This window comes from Toxotes jaculatrix, chromosome 7, assembly GCF_017976425.1.
Source record: "Toxotes jaculatrix isolate fToxJac2 chromosome 7, fToxJac2.pri, whole genome shotgun sequence".
Taxonomy (NCBI): Eukaryota; Metazoa; Chordata; class Actinopteri; family Toxotidae; genus Toxotes; species Toxotes jaculatrix.
The window spans coordinates 456,450-473,391 of record NC_054400.1 but is presented as its reverse complement, the minus strand read 5'-3'; the positions used below and the strand labels follow the sequence as shown (position 1 = coordinate 473,391).

Genomic DNA, 16,942 nt, shown 5'->3' with positions numbered 1-16,942 from the left:
TTACGTCTATTTACTTATGAACTTATTTTATGTTTTGTATTAGTGATAATGTTCGATCCTTGATCCAATAAGTGAATAAATATGTAAAATGAAATGAGTCTATTGTTCCTCTGTCCCTGTACAGATGTTGAAGCAGATCCCAAACAGCAGAACAAAACACTCTACTAAAATATATCCAGGAAAAAAACGACGTAATTTACTTTGTAAATTCACGAATAAATAACGTCACACGTGGTAAATGCTACTTTATCAGTGACGACGCACGTGAATCTTTTCTCCTCTCTCAGTTGAAGCTCCTTTTTCCCACCGTGAACGCGTCTTGACGTTGATTGACAGGTGCAGGTGTCAGTTTACTGCAGGGGGCGGGGCTTCGTGTTGCTCAACATGGCTGCGCCCTGATCGGATCAACAGGTCTGAAGGTAACACGGTTTTTCTGACCTTAAACTTTGTTTTAAAGTTTGTTTTTGCGCTAATAAGCCGCGAATTCACCGGAAATTATGCAACAATCGCGGGACAGGAAGAAACCGCGGTCAGAGCCTCTGTTAGCTAACACACTGCACACTGTTTGCATGTGAGCGTAGCACTGAGCTGTTAGCATGTTAGCTTAGTAGTGAGTTAGCTGATTTAAAGTATGAGTCTGAGCAGGAAGTGGTCGTGATGCTAACGGTTAGCCTCAGCACATGGAAATGGTCTCACAGTGACGTCACAGACTCTCATTACATAACGTCGGTGACGTCAGAGACAGTAAACGTTTTGTCTCATGTTTATCAGTTTTACACTAAGAGACGTTTTATTAATTAAAGTTTTAATTGAAGTTTGTGCGGAGGCGGAGTCACGTGACAGACAGGTCAAACAGATGTTTTCTGAGCCAGATGTTCATCTGATTCACCTCAGTCACAGCTGCTCATGGTCCTCTGGCCGCTGAAGATTTGAAATAATGCGACTAAACTCTGAAAAACTCTGCTTATCAGACGATTAAAAACTGGAACAGATGTTTAACTTTGTGTCTAAAGTCTGGAAACGAGCGGGAGGATCATCTCATCAGTATTTACTGTGACTCCACACGCTCGGATCAGAAATGTTTTTATCAGTGTTGTTATGAGTAAAATGGCAAAGACACATATGATAATAAAATAATACAAACCAAACCAAACCATATTAATAATGACTGTTATACCACCTGTCTGTCCTCCTGTGTATCGATGGATGTTTTCTCATTCTCTCACACTCACCTGTCACCTGTCAAACACTTATCACTGTGGACATAGTGAGGAAGTTCAGTTGTGACACATGATGTCATCCATAGCAACAGTTTGACCCCGCCCCCTGTCTTATCACAGGTGCTCTCTCAGGTGTTCACCATGTCCAGGGAGCAGGTGAGTATCAGTGAGCTCCTGCTCTCATTGGACAGTTCAGAGCTGCAAGAGGTGGAGCAAGTTAGAGCGGCAGTCAACCAGCAGCTGAGTACAGGTGAGTCCACCTGCAGAGTGTTTGAGTAAAGGTTCAACAGGTCCTCGTTTACTTCCTGTTACTTCCCCCCCGTGCCTGTCTCTACCTGTCTCTACCATCTCAGACAGAGGAGGTGCCGTCCTGTCCTCTCTGGTGGAGTATTATCTGGACTCTTCGTCCTCTCAGGCCGTGCTCCTCCTGTCCTCCATCAGAGAGCCTCATCACAAGGTGAGCACCGTCTCTCACACTGTGCAGGTGAGTTTATCTTCCTGCAGCTAACAGTTCTGGTTATTTTAAACATCCACCAGCCCCTGCTGGAGAAGCTGAATGAGTCTCTGAACAGACCAGGGACCAGACTGGCTGGTCTCACCCTGCTGGGTCACCTGATCCGGAAACAGCCTCCATGGGTTCATCATATCAGCCGCTCAGCCCTGCTGCCGTCCCTGCTGCGCTGCCTGAAGGTAACAAGGCTGATGCTAACTCATACTGATGTTAACTGGTCTGCATGGTCACACACACACACACACACACACACACACACACACACACAGTACAGGCCAAAGGTTTGGAACAAGATCAGATTTATCCTAAAACAAATCCTGGTTTCTCTGTTGTACTGAACGTACATCAGAACACGTTGCTGCTGTAATGATCCGGTGTTTGGGTTTTTCTCGCTGAGGCTTCCTCTCTGCAGAGTAACCTCCTCTGGCTCTAACAGCAGCACGGCACAAACGAGGCGCTCGTTTTTTAAGGTCTGTGCTTCCTTCAGTTCATCAGTGAGAGACTGCTGATTCAGTTTTCTGACTCATCGATCCAGTTCTTCCCACACAAGCTCAGTTGAGAGAGAGGTCTGGAGACTGAGGGGCCAAAGCATCTTTTGAAGAACACCTTCCTCCTCTGTCTTGTGTGGGTAATCCCGACAGAGCGTGGAGGAACGCTGAGGGTCGTTATCTTGCTGCAAAACAAACGTTTGACCCACAAGTCTCCGTCCAGATGGAACTGCATGATGCTGGAGGACGGAGTGGTGCAGTTCTTTCCTCATGATAAGCTTTACTTCAGACAAATCTCCTACTCTGTCACCTGCAGAACACCCCCATACCATGGCACCACCACCTCCATGCTTCATTATGGAGGTGGTGGAGGTTACACATGGTGCTTTAAGACGTTCACCAGTTTGTCTGCGGTCATAGAAACAGCTGCAGCTCAAAGCTTCATCCAGGTATATGTGTTACAGTAACAGCTTTTCAAGATCCAACTACACTGATCGAGCTCTTCATCGGCTGCTCCTCATCAGCAGCTCTTCATCAGCAGCTCTTCATCAGCAGCTCTTCATCAGCAGCTCTTCCTCTTCCTCATCCTGTGGGATGTGGGCTGATAAATTTCCCCTCAGGCTGTAAACCCCAGGTTCCTGCAGCAGAACAGTCCCAGTCATTTCTCTGCCTGTGAGCAGCTGACACTGTACAGCTGTGTATTGTGTTGTGGTTGTGTTTCCTCAGACGGACGGTGATGTGGTGGTCCTGATCAGCGCAGTCCTGGTCCTCATCACTCTGTTACCCATGATCCCTCAAGCTGGGAAGCAACACATCTACGACTTCTTTGACGTGTTCGGACGCCTTGCGTCCTGGAGCTACAGAAACCCCGGTAACACACACACACACACACACACACACACACACACAGACACACACACATACACACACACACACACACACAGAGCCAGCACTGAAGTTGGGTCTTTGATGTTTAAATCTGCCCTCTGCGGCTCTGAGACCTCTCAGACCAAACATGACATGAATGAACTGAGGAAATCAGTTGTCAGGTCACATGTGTTTGCATGTGTTGATGTACAGTAAAACTGTTTAGTGTTTGAACAACACTCATCTGATGTTTTAGATTTTGCTCTCGATCAGAAACATGAGAATCCTCCTGTGTTCTGATTGGTCCGTGCAGTCAGTGGGGCGTTCTGACTGGCTGGTTGTTGTCTCCTGCAGGTCATGTACCTGTTGTCCACCTAGTCCACCTCCACGCAGGTGTGTACTCTCTGTTCCACCGTCTGTACGGGATGTTCCCCTGTAACTTCATCTCCTACCTGAGGCTCCACTACAGCATGAAGGAGAACCTGGACACCTTCCAGGAGATCGTCAAGGTCAGTGCAGACCAGCAGAAACCAGTATAGACCAACAAAGTTCAGCAGAGACCACTGGCCAGCGGCCAGGACACAGCAGACAAACTGTATTTCTGTCATTATTACATTTTCTTCATATTTCTAAAATCCTTTGGATGATTGAGCCTGAGAGAGAACGACCTCCTGATAGCTGCAGAACTTCATTCAGAATCCTGCTGTTTTTAAGCTTCCTTCAGTGTCACAGTGATCCAGTGAGAGGAGTCTGTCCATCCATGGTTCACTGCAGACAGGAGCTGATCACAGCTGGTTCAGCTGCTGTCACTGGGACAGTTGGACTGAAGGGACACAGATACAGGATAAAAACAGTAGCTCACAGCTGATTCACTGAGTCAGTGGTAACACCAGACTTTAGTTTACAGCCACCAAAGCTGTAAACCAGACCAATGAAGTGTCGCTCTAAAACATGGAAGAACAGAAGCACGGCTGTGACTGTGAATGATGACTGATCACTGATGAACGGTGGCAGTGGGAAGCTCAGCAGCCGCAGACCTGAGCAACTGCTGGACTGGTTTCCAGTGCTGCTGCCAGAGTCGGCCTGACACACACACACACAGAAATAGCTGCTGTAAATAGCAGCTGCTGCTTTTCTCAGATAACAGGAGCTGAAGCTGAAAGACTCCAGCAGAGGTTGTCAGCTGCTTTGCTTCGTTTAGACCAAAGGTTCCCAGGCTGTTGGTACACGCCCCCCTTCAGAAGCCAGAATAAAGTTCACCCCCCCCACCACCACCACCCGGTGTATTAATCATTAACAGTGATAAGAGCAGCGACTCAGGAAACCTGTGTTGGATTTTGCTGAAATAAACGTCAGCATCAACAAACACTTATGTTTATTTATTTTTATTTTCTCCACATGAATCCGATTCATCCAGCTTAGTTTCACTCCATGTTTCCCCCTGGTCATCCACACACCCCTGTGCTGTGGCTCTGTGTCCCCCCCAGGGGGCTCCGCTCCCAGTTTGACAACCACTGGTTTAGACTGAAGGGAGAAACTCTGCTCACTGATGTCCTCTCTGTCTGTCTTTGTCTCTCAGCCCATGTTGGAACAGGTCAGGGTTCATCCTGAGCTGGTCACAGGGACTCAGGACTATGAGCTGGACCCTTCCAGGTCAGTGACAGTCGAGAGACATAACCTAGCTGCTCTGGGTTAGCGGCTCGCTAATGTAGCTTCAGTTGGTTTCCTTTCACTCACACAGACAGCAGAAAGCTGGGGTTCACAGCTCGTGCTTGACATATTTGGGCGTCATCAAAGCAAACTGTTTGACCGTAAGGTCCATTGAGTAGCTGTTCTGGAGCTTTTGACCATATCACATGTTCCTGCATGTCTCTGAGGTCAGGACTGAAACTGAAGTTCTTAAAGTGGTCAGAACAGTGGAGTAGCTGTGTCTACTGAGGACGAGTGAAAGCTCCGGAACAGCTACTAAACTGACTTAAAAAAACACAGACTGTCAAAATAAATGACAGGTGGAACGAGAGACACGCAAAACACATGATGTTTCTGATGTTATGCAAAAATCAGTGGAATAACCAAAACGTCCTGTCTCAGGTGGAGGTGTTACGAAGTCCATGACATTGTGATAGAGTGCTCCAGAGTGTCTCTGGACCCTCTGGAGTCTTCCTGTGAGGAGGACATTTACTCCTCCCTGAGAGACCCCCCTTCTTCCTCCTCTTCCTCACCCAGACCTCCCCCACAGTCCTTCCCTCAGCCTGTCCTGGACGTGACCAGCAGCCCTCACAGCACAGAGACCGTCAGCAGCTCAGGTCAGTGGGATTAAAGGTGAAGAGGTGGACATCATGGATGGATGGATTGATGGATGGGTGGATGGGTGGATGAGTGAATGGGTGGATGGATTGATGGATGGGTGGATGGGTGGATGGATGGATGGATGAGTGGATGGGTGGATGGATTGATGGATGAGTGGATGGGTGGATGGATTGATGGATGGGTGGATGAGTGAATGGGTGGATGGATTGATGGATGGGTGGATGGATGGATGAGTGGATGAGTGAATGGGTGGATGGATTGATGGATGGGTGGATGAGTGAATGGGTGGATGGATGGATGGATGGGTGGATGAGTGAATGGGTGGATGGATGGGTGGATGAGTGAATGGGTGGATGGATTGATGGATGGGTGGATGAGTGAATGGGTGGATGGATGGATGGGTGGATGAGTGAATGGGTGGATGGATTGATGGATGAGTGGATGAGTGAATGGGTGGATGGATTGATGGATGAGTGAATGGGTGGATGGATGGATGGATGAGTGGATGAGTGAATGGGTGGATGGATTGATGGATGGGTGGATGAGTGAATGGGTGGATGGATGGTGTTTGTAATGGGATTTTATGAAGATAATGGATTCTGTATGATTTGTAATGTGTTGACAGGAAGTTCGGTCCGTCCTTTGCTGTCTGGATGTCTGACTCTGCCCCAGCTGACGTTCAACACGTCCTGCTCTCAGGTAAATCAGCCTCGTCCCACACACTGAGCACCACCTGCTTCTTTATTAATGAGCATTAGATCCATTCATGTTCTAAATTAATGTTACAAACAGCTTCACATGAACAAGACACTGATCTGTTCAGTGTAATCACACAGGAATCATGTGAACCTCTAAACCTTAGTGACTTCATGAGAACCAGGTCCGGAGAACCGGGTCCGGACAGTTTCCTTTTCACTCTTTTGAAGACGTGTTCTCACCTGCGCGAAATACTCAGGAAATACTGTGGTACAGGTGAGGGGTGGAGCCTGCAGAGCATGAATTCTCTGACAGTGATCTGCTCAGTGGGACGTTGCAGGGACTCAGTACCAGCGAGCTGTGAGGGTCCGGTTCAGCTGACCGGGACGTTCCTCCGGCTGATGTCTTCAGAGGTTCCGGGCTGCAGAGCGTGAAATATCTACGGTTCACGCTGAACTTTTAAAACACTGATCATTTATTCCATGATCGGTGTGGAGCCTTGTGAACGCGATCGATTCTGATCAGACCCGGATCATCTCCAATGACACCAGTGTTTCTGTGCTCAGGCTGAGGACGTCACATGGAGCCCGTCGTCTCACTGTGGTTTGTCCACGCCCCCACCTGAACCTGCTGCTACAGGCTCCGCCCATCCCCTGAGCAGAACCACCTCTATCTCAGGTGAGACACACACACACAGACATATATATATATGTACACTGGAAATGTCCTGCGACCACACCCACACACACATTAGACAGGGTTGAAGTTTGTAAATGTAATTTTCAGATAAAAGAGCGATGGATGAAATCTGTGCCGGCAGTGAACGCCCCTCAGTCCTGACACTGTCAGGGACAGGTCGTTTGCTGGTTGGACGAGGGCAGCACTTACAGAAAAACAAACGGCACGTAAAACCACCTGAAAGGATTCAGGTTTAACTCCTGCTGTAAAAGCTGTCCTCTGTCCCTGCTGGTCACTGTCACTGTCTGGAAGAGACAAATTTGGACTGTGCACCTGAAACCCATTTGTTTTACCAGGTGTGAAATGTCCCTCAGCAGCCTCCGTCCCTGTAACACCACTGACTGAAGAGAAGTACGATGGAGGCGTACCTCCTGACAACAACAACCAGGTGAGATCGACATCACATGAAGACTCTGACCTCTGTGCTCTGCGGTGGAAGGCTTTTATTGTGAAGGACTCTGTCTTTGTACTCACAGGTGAAGCAGCAGCCAATCACAGAGCTGGAGGAGAGAGGCCAGAGTGATGTCATCAGCAGCAGCAGTGAAGGTGACTGATCACTCAGACCCTGGACTGTTGGCACGAGCAGGTTGGGTCCGTGGATCCTGAGCCATCTGCAGCTCAGCAGAAATCCAGATCCATCAGACCAGGCTCCGGTTTTCCAGCCTTCAGCTGGTTCAGCTGAGGCCGTGTCCACCGCAGCCTCAGGTCTCTGGTCTGGACTCACAGGACTGGACCCTGATCTGGTCTCTGATGCTGACGGAGAGACCCAGAGTTTTAGTTTGACCCATGTGACGGTGTCGTGCCTCCAGGTCTGTGGGCAGTGAATCCATCACTGACGCCGATGGGCAGACGTCTGGATGTAGACTGGAAATGGACAAAGTCCACTTGTCATTTATTTTCTTACTGTCCCTCTCTGTCTGTCTCCAGAGGTCAGATCGGAGGAGTCCCAGCCTGTCCGCTCCTCCTCCTCCATCTCCTCACAGCCCGTCCTCTTCACCTCCACCCCCAACAGGGACGAGTTGTCCTCAGGTTCATCTCTCACCCGTCCTCCCTCCTCCATCTCACTCTGCTTCACCCCCCCTCACCCCTCCACCACCTCCACCCACAGATCAGAGGAGGGAGACCCTGCCCTGTTTGGCCCCTCCCACTCCGATCAAAGTCCCGCCCCTCCATATGAACCCCTGTTTGAGCTGGCTCTGCCTCGAGCCGCCACCCTCTTCATCGGGAGGAAGACACAGGTAAAGTGAATTAGACTGAGCTGGATCTCAGGCTGAGTCTGTGCTTACGTCAGAGCTTCAACTCAAAGAGTTTCAACACGAACGAAACAAAAAGGGATAAACCTGCATCCAGAACCACGGGCCGGTCAGCCGGAGCACAGCTCCCACAGAGTGTAGCACAGGATATCACAGAGTATCACAGAGTATCACAGGATATCACAGAGTATCAAAGGGTATCACAGAGTATCACATGATATCACAGGGTATCACAGAGTATCACAGGATATCACAGAGTATCACAGAGTATCACAGGATATCACAGAGTATCACAGGATATCACAGGGTATCACAGGGTATCACAGAGTATCACAGAGTATCACAGGGTATCACAGGGTATCACAGAGTATCACAGGATATCACAGAGTATCACAGGATATCACAGGGTATCACAGGGTATCACAGGATATCACAGAGTATCACAGGATATCACAGGGTATCACAGGGTATCACAGAGTATCACAGGATATCACAGAGTATCACAGGATATCACAGAGTATCACAGGATATCACAGGGTATCACAGGGTATCACAGAGTATCACAGGATATCACAGAGTATCACAGGATATCACAGGGTATCACAGGGTATCACAGAGTATCACAGGATATCACAGAGTATCACAGGATATCACAGGGTATCACAGGGTATCACAGAGTATCACAGGATATCACAGAGTATCACAGGATATCACAGAGTATCACAGAGTATCACAGGATATCACAGAGTATCACAGGATATCACAGAGTATCACAGAGTATCACAGGATATCACAGGATATCATTCATTTTTCCTCAGAAAACCACAGAACTCGTATTTTTCTCAGTTTTGGTCTCAGACTTTAAGCACTCACAGATTTATTCTCGTAATATTCAGACTTTTCAAACTCTCCTAAAACTGTTGTTCTAACTTATGAGGAGCCTTTTCAGTTATAACAGCAAATGCAATCAGCTTAAATATTTATAAATATTTATTTTTACTAGAAAAAGAAACAAACAAAAATAGATCCATCAAATTGAAAATAAGCTGCAACTAATCTTTGCCTTTATCATTGATCAGTGTGTCCTGGTCCTGTTGTGGCTTGTTCTGTCCTGCAGGAGGTGCTAGAGAGAGCAAGAGAGAAAGGAGTGGGAGGAGGAGTGGAGGGGGAGGACAGGGAGGAGGATCAGACCTCCGTCTCCCCTCTGGAGGTTCTGGACCAGCTGATTGTCCACGGACACGACGCCCACGAACGCCTCACCAGGAGGTGAGACACCAAAGAGGCGGAGCTCTGAGCTTCTGCAGCTCCACGAGTGTTTCCACGTTAAACCCAAAGCAGCACAGTTTCAGTGCAGCGATGCCTCCAGAGAGAAACCGATTCAGAGCAGAGTCAGAGTCTGACGAGGTCCAGGTTGGACAGTAAGGGACAGAGCAGGACGGAGACCTTCGCTGCTGCAACCAGCAACTTCTGGAGCAACTTTTTAATCTTGTGTTTCTTGTTTCTCGTGGAGGAGTGTTTGGGTAAAATCTGGGACAGAGCTCAGAGACCGACAAATTCTCCCCACGTCTTTTACCCACTCAGCACTTCAGCTTCTGGCCTCATGAGTGCGCTAGTCTGCGTGTAGCCTGTTAAACATGACCGTCTATAATACAGTATCACTGAACATGTGTCGCGACATGTCTGTGAGTCAACACGGAGGCTGAGAGGACAGTTTGTACGTCAGTGACTCATGTACAGATGTATGATGTGTGTCTGTGTGTCTGTGTGTGTGTGTGTGTGTGTGTGTGTGTGTGTGTGTGTGTCTTGCAGGTTGTCAGCAGTGAATAAGTCAGTGGATCGGAGTCATTTTGGAGGTAAACAGCAGAGCATGAAAACCAAAGGTACCTAAAACTCACCTCATTAATATAATTAACCTGATTTATAAGGTAGAGGGGACACACCTGCAGACACACCTGTACACACACCTGCAGACACACCTGTACACACACCTGCAGACACACCTGCAGACACACCTGTACACACACCTACAGACACACCTGCAGACACACCTGCAGACACACCTGTACACACACCTGTACACACACTTGCAGACATACCTGCAGACACACCTGTACTAACACCTGCAGACACACCTGCACACACACCTGTTTGCACACCTGCAGACACACCTGCAGACACACCTGTATACACAGATGAGCTTCATCTTACAGCCAGTGGTTCACCTGCTCTGTCACAGGCCTCCTGCTGTCTGCACTGATTATGTTTCCAGTTTGTTCAAATTCAGAACTGTCAGAACAAAGTTGGTACAAATCTGACTGTAGGTGGCGCTGTCACCATTTTTAATGGTAATGGCTGACTTCCAGGCTACACACAGTCAGGTTTGTTATGCACACGCGGCGCGTTCTCCGGTGTTCTCCAGGGTTCTGCTGCCGTCCGGGCGCTCGCTCGCTCGCTTCACACGGCTGCTTAACTGATACACTCCACTAACCAGACTAACCAGTCTGAGCTGACCTGCTCGTCCATCCATCGGCATGTGTTGGCGTTTCCTGGTGTGTGGTCAGCTCACAGCATCTCTGCGGTCCGCTCTCCAACATCCCAGCAGTCAGTTCGGTTCATCGCTGTCCCACAGGAGGACTCAGCATAAACCATGAAACAGAAACACAGTAAAAACACAGTGAGACAGTCGAGTTCTTCTCCTGTGCACTAACGTCAGAATAAGCTCGTGTCCTGTGTCTCTGATGGACTGAGACACAGGCCGCGGCCTCTGTGTGTGTGTGTTCACGGCTGTTTTCATTGTGTGCTTGTTGTGTACATTTGTTGTGTGTTTATTGTGTTGTGTATCTGTTGTGTGTATGTGTGATGTGTTAGGCCCGGGTCTGGGGGAGGAGCTTCAGTCTGTCAGGAGTCAGCTGTTGCTGATCCACAGTCAGCTTCAGTACGAACGTTTCAAACGGCAGCAACACGCCGTCAGAAACCGCCGTCTGCTGCGGAGAGTCATCAACGCCACTGCGCTGGAGGAGCACAGCGTCGCCATGGTAACACATGCAGTCTGCTCTTCCTTCCTTTTCTTTCATGTCTGTCGTTCCCTCGTTGTTTCTTTCTTTTCTTTCCTTCTTCTCTTCTGTTTGTTCGATTGTGTTTCTTTTCTTTACTATCCAGCATCATGTTGCCATGGAATCATTCACAGTTGTCATAGCGACACTGTATAAACCTGCTCTGACCTAAAAACACACTTTTCTACACAATTAACTGGATATGTGTGTGTGTGTTGTGTGTCTGTGTGTGTGTTTCTGTGTGTGTGTGTGTGTTTCTGTGTGTGTGTGTGTGTGTTTCTGTGTCTGTGTGTGTGTGTTTCTGTGTGTTGTGTGTGTGTTTCTGTGTGTGTGTGTGTTGTGTGTGTGTGTGTGTGTGTTTCTGTGTCTGTGTGTGTGTGTTTCTGTGTGTGTGTGTGTGTGCTTCTGTGTGTGTGTGTGTGTGTGTTTCTGTGTCTGTGTGTGTGTGTTTCTGTGTCTGTGTGTGTGTGTTTCTGTGTGTGTGTGTGTGTGTTTCTGTGTCTGTGTGTGTGTGTTTCTGTGTGTTGTGTGTGTCTGTGTGTGTGTGTTTCTGTGTGTTGTGTGTGTGTGTTTCTGTGTCTGTGTGTGTGTGTTTCTGTGTGTGTGTGTGTGTGCTTCTGTGTGTGTGTGTGTGTGTGTTTCTGTGTGTGTGTGTGTGTGTGTTTCTGTGTCTGTGTGTGTGTGTTTCTGTGTCTGTGTGTGTGTGTTTCTGTGTGTTTCTGTGTGTGTGTGTGTGTGTTTCTGTGTCTGTGTGTGTGTGTTTCTGTGTGTTGTGTGTGTGTGTGTGTGTGTGTTTCTGTGTCTGTGTGTGTGTGTTTCTGTGTGTTGTGTGTGTGTGTTTCTGTGTCTGTGTGTGTGTGTTTCTGTGTGTTGTGTGTGTGTTTCTGTGTGTGTGTGTGTTGTGTGTGTGTGTGTGTGTGTTTCTGTGTCTGTGTGTGTGTGTTTCTGTGTGTGTGTGTGTGTGCTTCTGTGTGTGTGTGTGTGTGTGTTTCTGTGTCTGTGTGTGTGTGTTTCTGTGTCTGTGTGTGTGTGTTTCTGTGTGTGTGTGTGTGTGTTTCTGTGTCTGTGTGTGTGTGTTTCTGTGTGTTGTGTGTGTGTGTGTGTGTGTTTCTGTGTCTGTGTGTGTGTGTTTCTGTGTGTTGTGTGTGTGTTTCTGTGTGTGTGTGTGTTGTGTGTGTGTGTGTGTGTGTTTCTGTGTCTGTGTGTGTGTGTTTCTGTGTGTGTGTGTGTGTGTTTCTGTGTCTGTGTGTGTGTGTTGTGTGTTTGTTGTGTGTCTCTGTGCGTGTGTTTCTGTGTGTGTGTTTCTGTGTCTGTGTGTGTGTGTTTCTGTGTGTTGTGTGTGTGTGTGTGTGTGTGTGTGTGTGTGTGTGTTTCTGTGTCTGTGTGTGTGTGTTTCTGTGTGTGTGTGTGTGTGTGTGTGTGTGTTTCTGTGTCTGTGTGTGTGTGTTTCTGTGTGTTGTGTGTGTTGCAGAAGGCCCAGCTGTCCGTTCAGGACGAGGAGATTCGGTCTCTGAAGTTGAGTCTGGAGGAAGAACAAAGACGATACACACAAATGCAGCAGGAAACACAGACACACACCAACCAGCTACACACACACATCCAACAACTGCTGCTACAACAGCAGGACGAGCAGAGGGACAACCAGAGACTGCAGGTACGTATGCACACAGGTATTTGTACGCGTGTGATTGGCTGTTTGAGAACCACCTGTGCTGTGATTGGCTGTTGCAGAGTGAGCTTCAGGAGTGTCAGAGCAGGCTGAGAGATCTGGAGGCGGAGCTTCAGAGAGCCAATAACAAGGCTTACAACGCTGAGCGCCAGCTGACCCAGCTGTCGCTGAAGGTGAGGAGACGTTTCATCATTCTGGACACGCGTGTCGTTCAGAGATTACAGGTGCCGCGGTAACGTATTGCATCATTTCCTGTGTGCTGTGTTGCTCTGCCTCCTGCTTCCTTGTGATCAGCAGCTGATTGTCCTCTGTTCATTAACTCATTCACCAGCGGTGCTGAGGCACTGACAGCTTCCTGTTTCTCTCAGTGACAGAGTGAAGGATGAAAAAATCCTTTCATTCACTCAGCAGCTTTTAAGGTGGAATGTTTTCTTCCATGTTAGAGACGCTTTAGCGATGATTGGCTCTTCATCTTAAAAACAAAGATCATGTGAACAAAGCTCTACACCTGTGCTGATCAGGGTCCCTGTGGGCGTCGCCCTCTGGAGGTTTTTCAGGTACATGGACAGGCTAACGAAATGCAGTTTAGCATCTAACCAGAAGTTCAAACGCAGCAAGCGCACGATATACAGCATGTGACAGTACGTACAGGTAAGGCAGTGGTATGGACATAACTTACAGGTGAGATATATGTATCATCTGACCTGGTAACGCCTCACCGCCCCCCCCGCCCCCTCCCCGGAGGATCGTGAATATGTTGCAGCTGTAGTTTGACTGATCGTGTTTCACTGTGTGTGCAGCTGTGCAGCAGCGAGCAGCTGCAGCAGCAGATCTTCCTGCTGAACCAGCAGCTCGTCCTGCTGAGGGAAGCTAACAGAGCTCTGACCGAACAGCTGGAGGGAGGGGAGGCCGAGCACTGGACTGTAAGGACACGCACACGCACACACGCACACACACACACACACACACACACACACACACACCGAACAGCTGGAGGGAGGGGAGGCCGAGCACTGGACTGTAAGGACACACACACGCACACACGCACACACGCACACACACACACACACACACACACACACCGAACAGCTGGAGGGAGGGGAGGCCGAGCACTGGACTGTAAGGACACACACACGCACACGCACACACACACCGAACAGCTGGAGGGAGGGGAGGCCGAGCACTGGACTGTAAGGACTCACGCACACACAACAAAGACGTTGTCCCTCTTACCTGTCTCTGTACTGACGTCCTCAAAGACTCTGACATCTTTCGTGTCTCATGTAAAACTCTTCATACATGAACCTGACACCTGTACCTGTACCTGTACCTGTACCTGTACCTGTACACACCTCCTGAGCTTTTTAAAGCGGTGCACATCTCAGTTTGTGTGATCTGTGTGTGTGTGTTGGTCAGGAGGCGTCCATGCTGCAGTGCAGTGTGGGTAAGGACTACCAGCGTCTGAGAGACAGTGAGGTCCAGCAGAGACAGAAGTTGGAGGCAGCCAATCACAGGATAGCAGAACTTGAGAACCAGCTGGCCAAGAAAGAGCAGCTGATCCTGGATCAAAAGAAGCTTCTGGAGGACACCAAGGCCCAGAGCAGGTCTGAGTCATGGTTCAGTATCTCACTGTGTAACTGCTGAATATGACGAGTCATTGATCAGGCTCAGCCGAACAGCTTTCCCACTGAGCCTCGTTTTCATTATCAGTTAATCGACCGATTATTCTCTCAGGTGATCGATTGATTCAGAGGGTGAGGTGATCAATCACTGCCTCAGATCATTCAGCTCCTGTCAGAAGAGCTGAAGATTCCGTTTCTCTCCGTGTGTCCTGTGAACGCAGCGTGACAGCAGCTGAGAGTAAACCTGTGTGTGTTTGTGTCAGAGCTGAGCTGTCGGCCTGCGAGAGTCGCTGCGTCGCCCTGAGGAGGGTCGTCCAGAACCTGCAGACCGAGATGCTGCACCTGTACAGCCAGATCCACCTGGACACGCTCAGCCAGCCTCAGGACATCAGCGGCAGGTAACCCGGCCCGAGTGATGTCACTGCAGGTGTTCGGAAATAAGCTGCTTGTTTGTTGGTCTTATATCAGACACGTTTGTTCACGTGTAAGAAGGAAGAGAGGAAACATGACACTGACGAGATCGTCCTGGCTGAACAGGACTCAGTGTGTATGTAAAGCCATAAGCTGCCGGTCAGAGCAGACACACCTGAGGCTGTAGCAGGAACACACCTGAGTGCACTGACGTCAACAAAGTGTTTTCTTATCGATGAGTAGGATTTGTATGTTATTATTCTGTGTTTAAGAAAAGAGTGATGCTTTGAACAGTCTAAAACAACCAATCAGAAGATACAGCTGATGATGTCATGTCATGTGATGTCATCTTTCCCTCCCTCAGGCCAAATGGTGGCAGTGTCACCTCACCTGCTGCTCAGGGGAACCTCAGGCCCCGCCCCTCCTCCTCTGTCAGTATAGTAAATGGAGCTGTGGAGGTTCTCTCCACCTCCCCCCTGCACCTCCCCTCCTGCTCCTCCTCCCCTCTCTCCCTGTCCCCCATCGATTCCCCCCTTGCCGTCGGCTCGTTCTTGGAGCAGCGAGCGCGGCAGCTGTTCGGACCGACCAATCACAGCCAGGAAGAGGAGGAGCCACAGGAAGAGGAGGAGCAGGAGGACGAAGAGGCCCAGCCAGAGAGCCCTCCTCTGGGTCAGGAGGCAGAGGAGACCACCCTCCTCTCAGGGAGCCCCGAGACGGAGCCTACTGCAGCTCCCAGCCTCCCTACCTCTAAACCTCCGGCCCCCGCTCCAGGTCCTGCCCCCCTTGCAGACCTGACCCTCGCTGTTAGACAGAGGAGACACGAGCTGAGCATCATGGACTACGACGAGACACTGCCAGAGTACTGATGGATCAGAGAGCGGCAGCAGCAGACCAGCTGGGACTGGGCAGGTTCACCTGTGTTTGCTCACATGTTCAGTCTGAGCTTTAAAAACATCTGTCTGAGGCGTAACAGCAGCCGAGGATCAAACCCACGGTGAAACGCTGATCAAGATGAAGAAACATCAGGAAACCGAACCTTCCTCACATCAACACATCAGTCAGGTTTCATCGTTCTCCACCACGTTCTCCATCGTCTGAGCTTCGACTGCAGCTCATGGAGTCACTCAGCAGCAGAGCAGGGAAACAGACGTCACTCAGGGCCTTTGCCGCATCAGGACCTTCAGTCGCCCTCAAAGAGAAAAATAATAAACCGTATTAATGTGCAAAAAAAAACAAGGGGAGGAACAGGAATTCTGTTGTTTAAGAGTTTCAGCCTTGAAAACATGGTTCACATCAGCTTCCAGGTCATGTGACGTGAATGCTGATGTCCATCTGAGCCGTTTCCAAATGTTCAACCATTCAGAATAAACTGACGGCTTCAGAGTGATGAAGCTGACAGTCGGACTCAGTCCTGATCTGAGTCACTGGCTTTTCTTTCTGCTGGGCAGCAACTCAGCACAGCAACTGTTCCTCAGCAGTGTTGCTGTATTCACCTCAGGAACGTTGCTCTGCGTCTGAGCTTGTTGCCAGCAGCTGTTTCCCTGAGTGTCGCCAGCTCCAAGAGACGGATGTTAAAACTGTGAACACTAAAAATAAAGACTTTCAAACCTCTGAAGTGTCCTGGGCTTCTTCACGTCAGGCGCCGGTCGCTGTGATCCATCCATCAGCCTGAGAGCTGTTTGGATTGTTACAGCACAGTGTGATGGACTGATAAACGGTGATCCAGTGTTAGTTAGCCGGCAGTATAAACATGAATTAAAGTTGCAGCATTCACATGATGAACACATGAACGCATGAACGCATTAGTAATAAGAATCCATAATGAATACTTTGAGGTTTTTTGAATGTTGAAACTTGGCTGATTACAGAACATTAATCTGAAATTCATATAAAATCTATTGATTTTATTTAAACATGTATGTATCTCTGCGGCGTTGCTAGGAGACGCCCCCAGTCCCGCCCTCACGCGCGCCGGTGACGTTTTTCCCTAACAACAAGACGGTGCGTCCTAGTAACCGACTCCTGAAACGGCAGGTACGTCTCATGTTTTATCACCTGTGAGACTCTGAGGTTGGATTCACAGGAAAAGACGTGTCTCTGAACT

At 49.0% G+C, this 16,942-nt stretch overlaps 1 protein-coding gene across 3 annotated transcripts; it reads left to right on the top strand.

Annotated features, from left to right (window-relative positions):
- Positions 1–338: 338 nt before the first annotated feature.
- Positions 339–16,447, top strand: tsc1a (TSC complex subunit 1a). Of its 3 annotated transcripts, none has more exons than XM_041042010.1 (22): positions 339–419; positions 1,341–1,470; positions 1,574–1,677; positions 1,758–1,910; positions 2,946–3,090; positions 3,441–3,595; positions 4,666–4,739; positions 5,313–5,392; positions 6,022–6,095; positions 6,659–6,770; positions 7,127–7,218; positions 7,307–7,376; positions 7,758–8,068; positions 9,201–9,349; positions 9,893–9,963; positions 10,952–11,118; positions 12,608–12,790; positions 12,868–12,978; positions 13,606–13,728; positions 14,222–14,409; positions 14,691–14,825; positions 15,203–16,447. In XM_041042010.1, exons 2-22 carry the CDS (start codon positions 1,362–1,364, stop codon positions 15,702–15,704), a joined length of 3,108 nt encoding a protein of 1,035 aa, XP_040897944.1. In that variant the 5' UTR covers positions 339–419; positions 1,341–1,361; the 3' UTR covers positions 15,705–16,447. The 3 variants fall into 3 exon arrangements, with proteins under 3 accessions (XP_040897944.1, XP_040897942.1, XP_040897943.1); XM_041042008.1 differs by having other exon boundaries at positions 5,178–5,392; XM_041042009.1 differs by having other exon boundaries at positions 340–419; positions 5,178–5,392; positions 9,893–9,936.
- Positions 16,448–16,942: the final 495 nt, after the last annotated feature.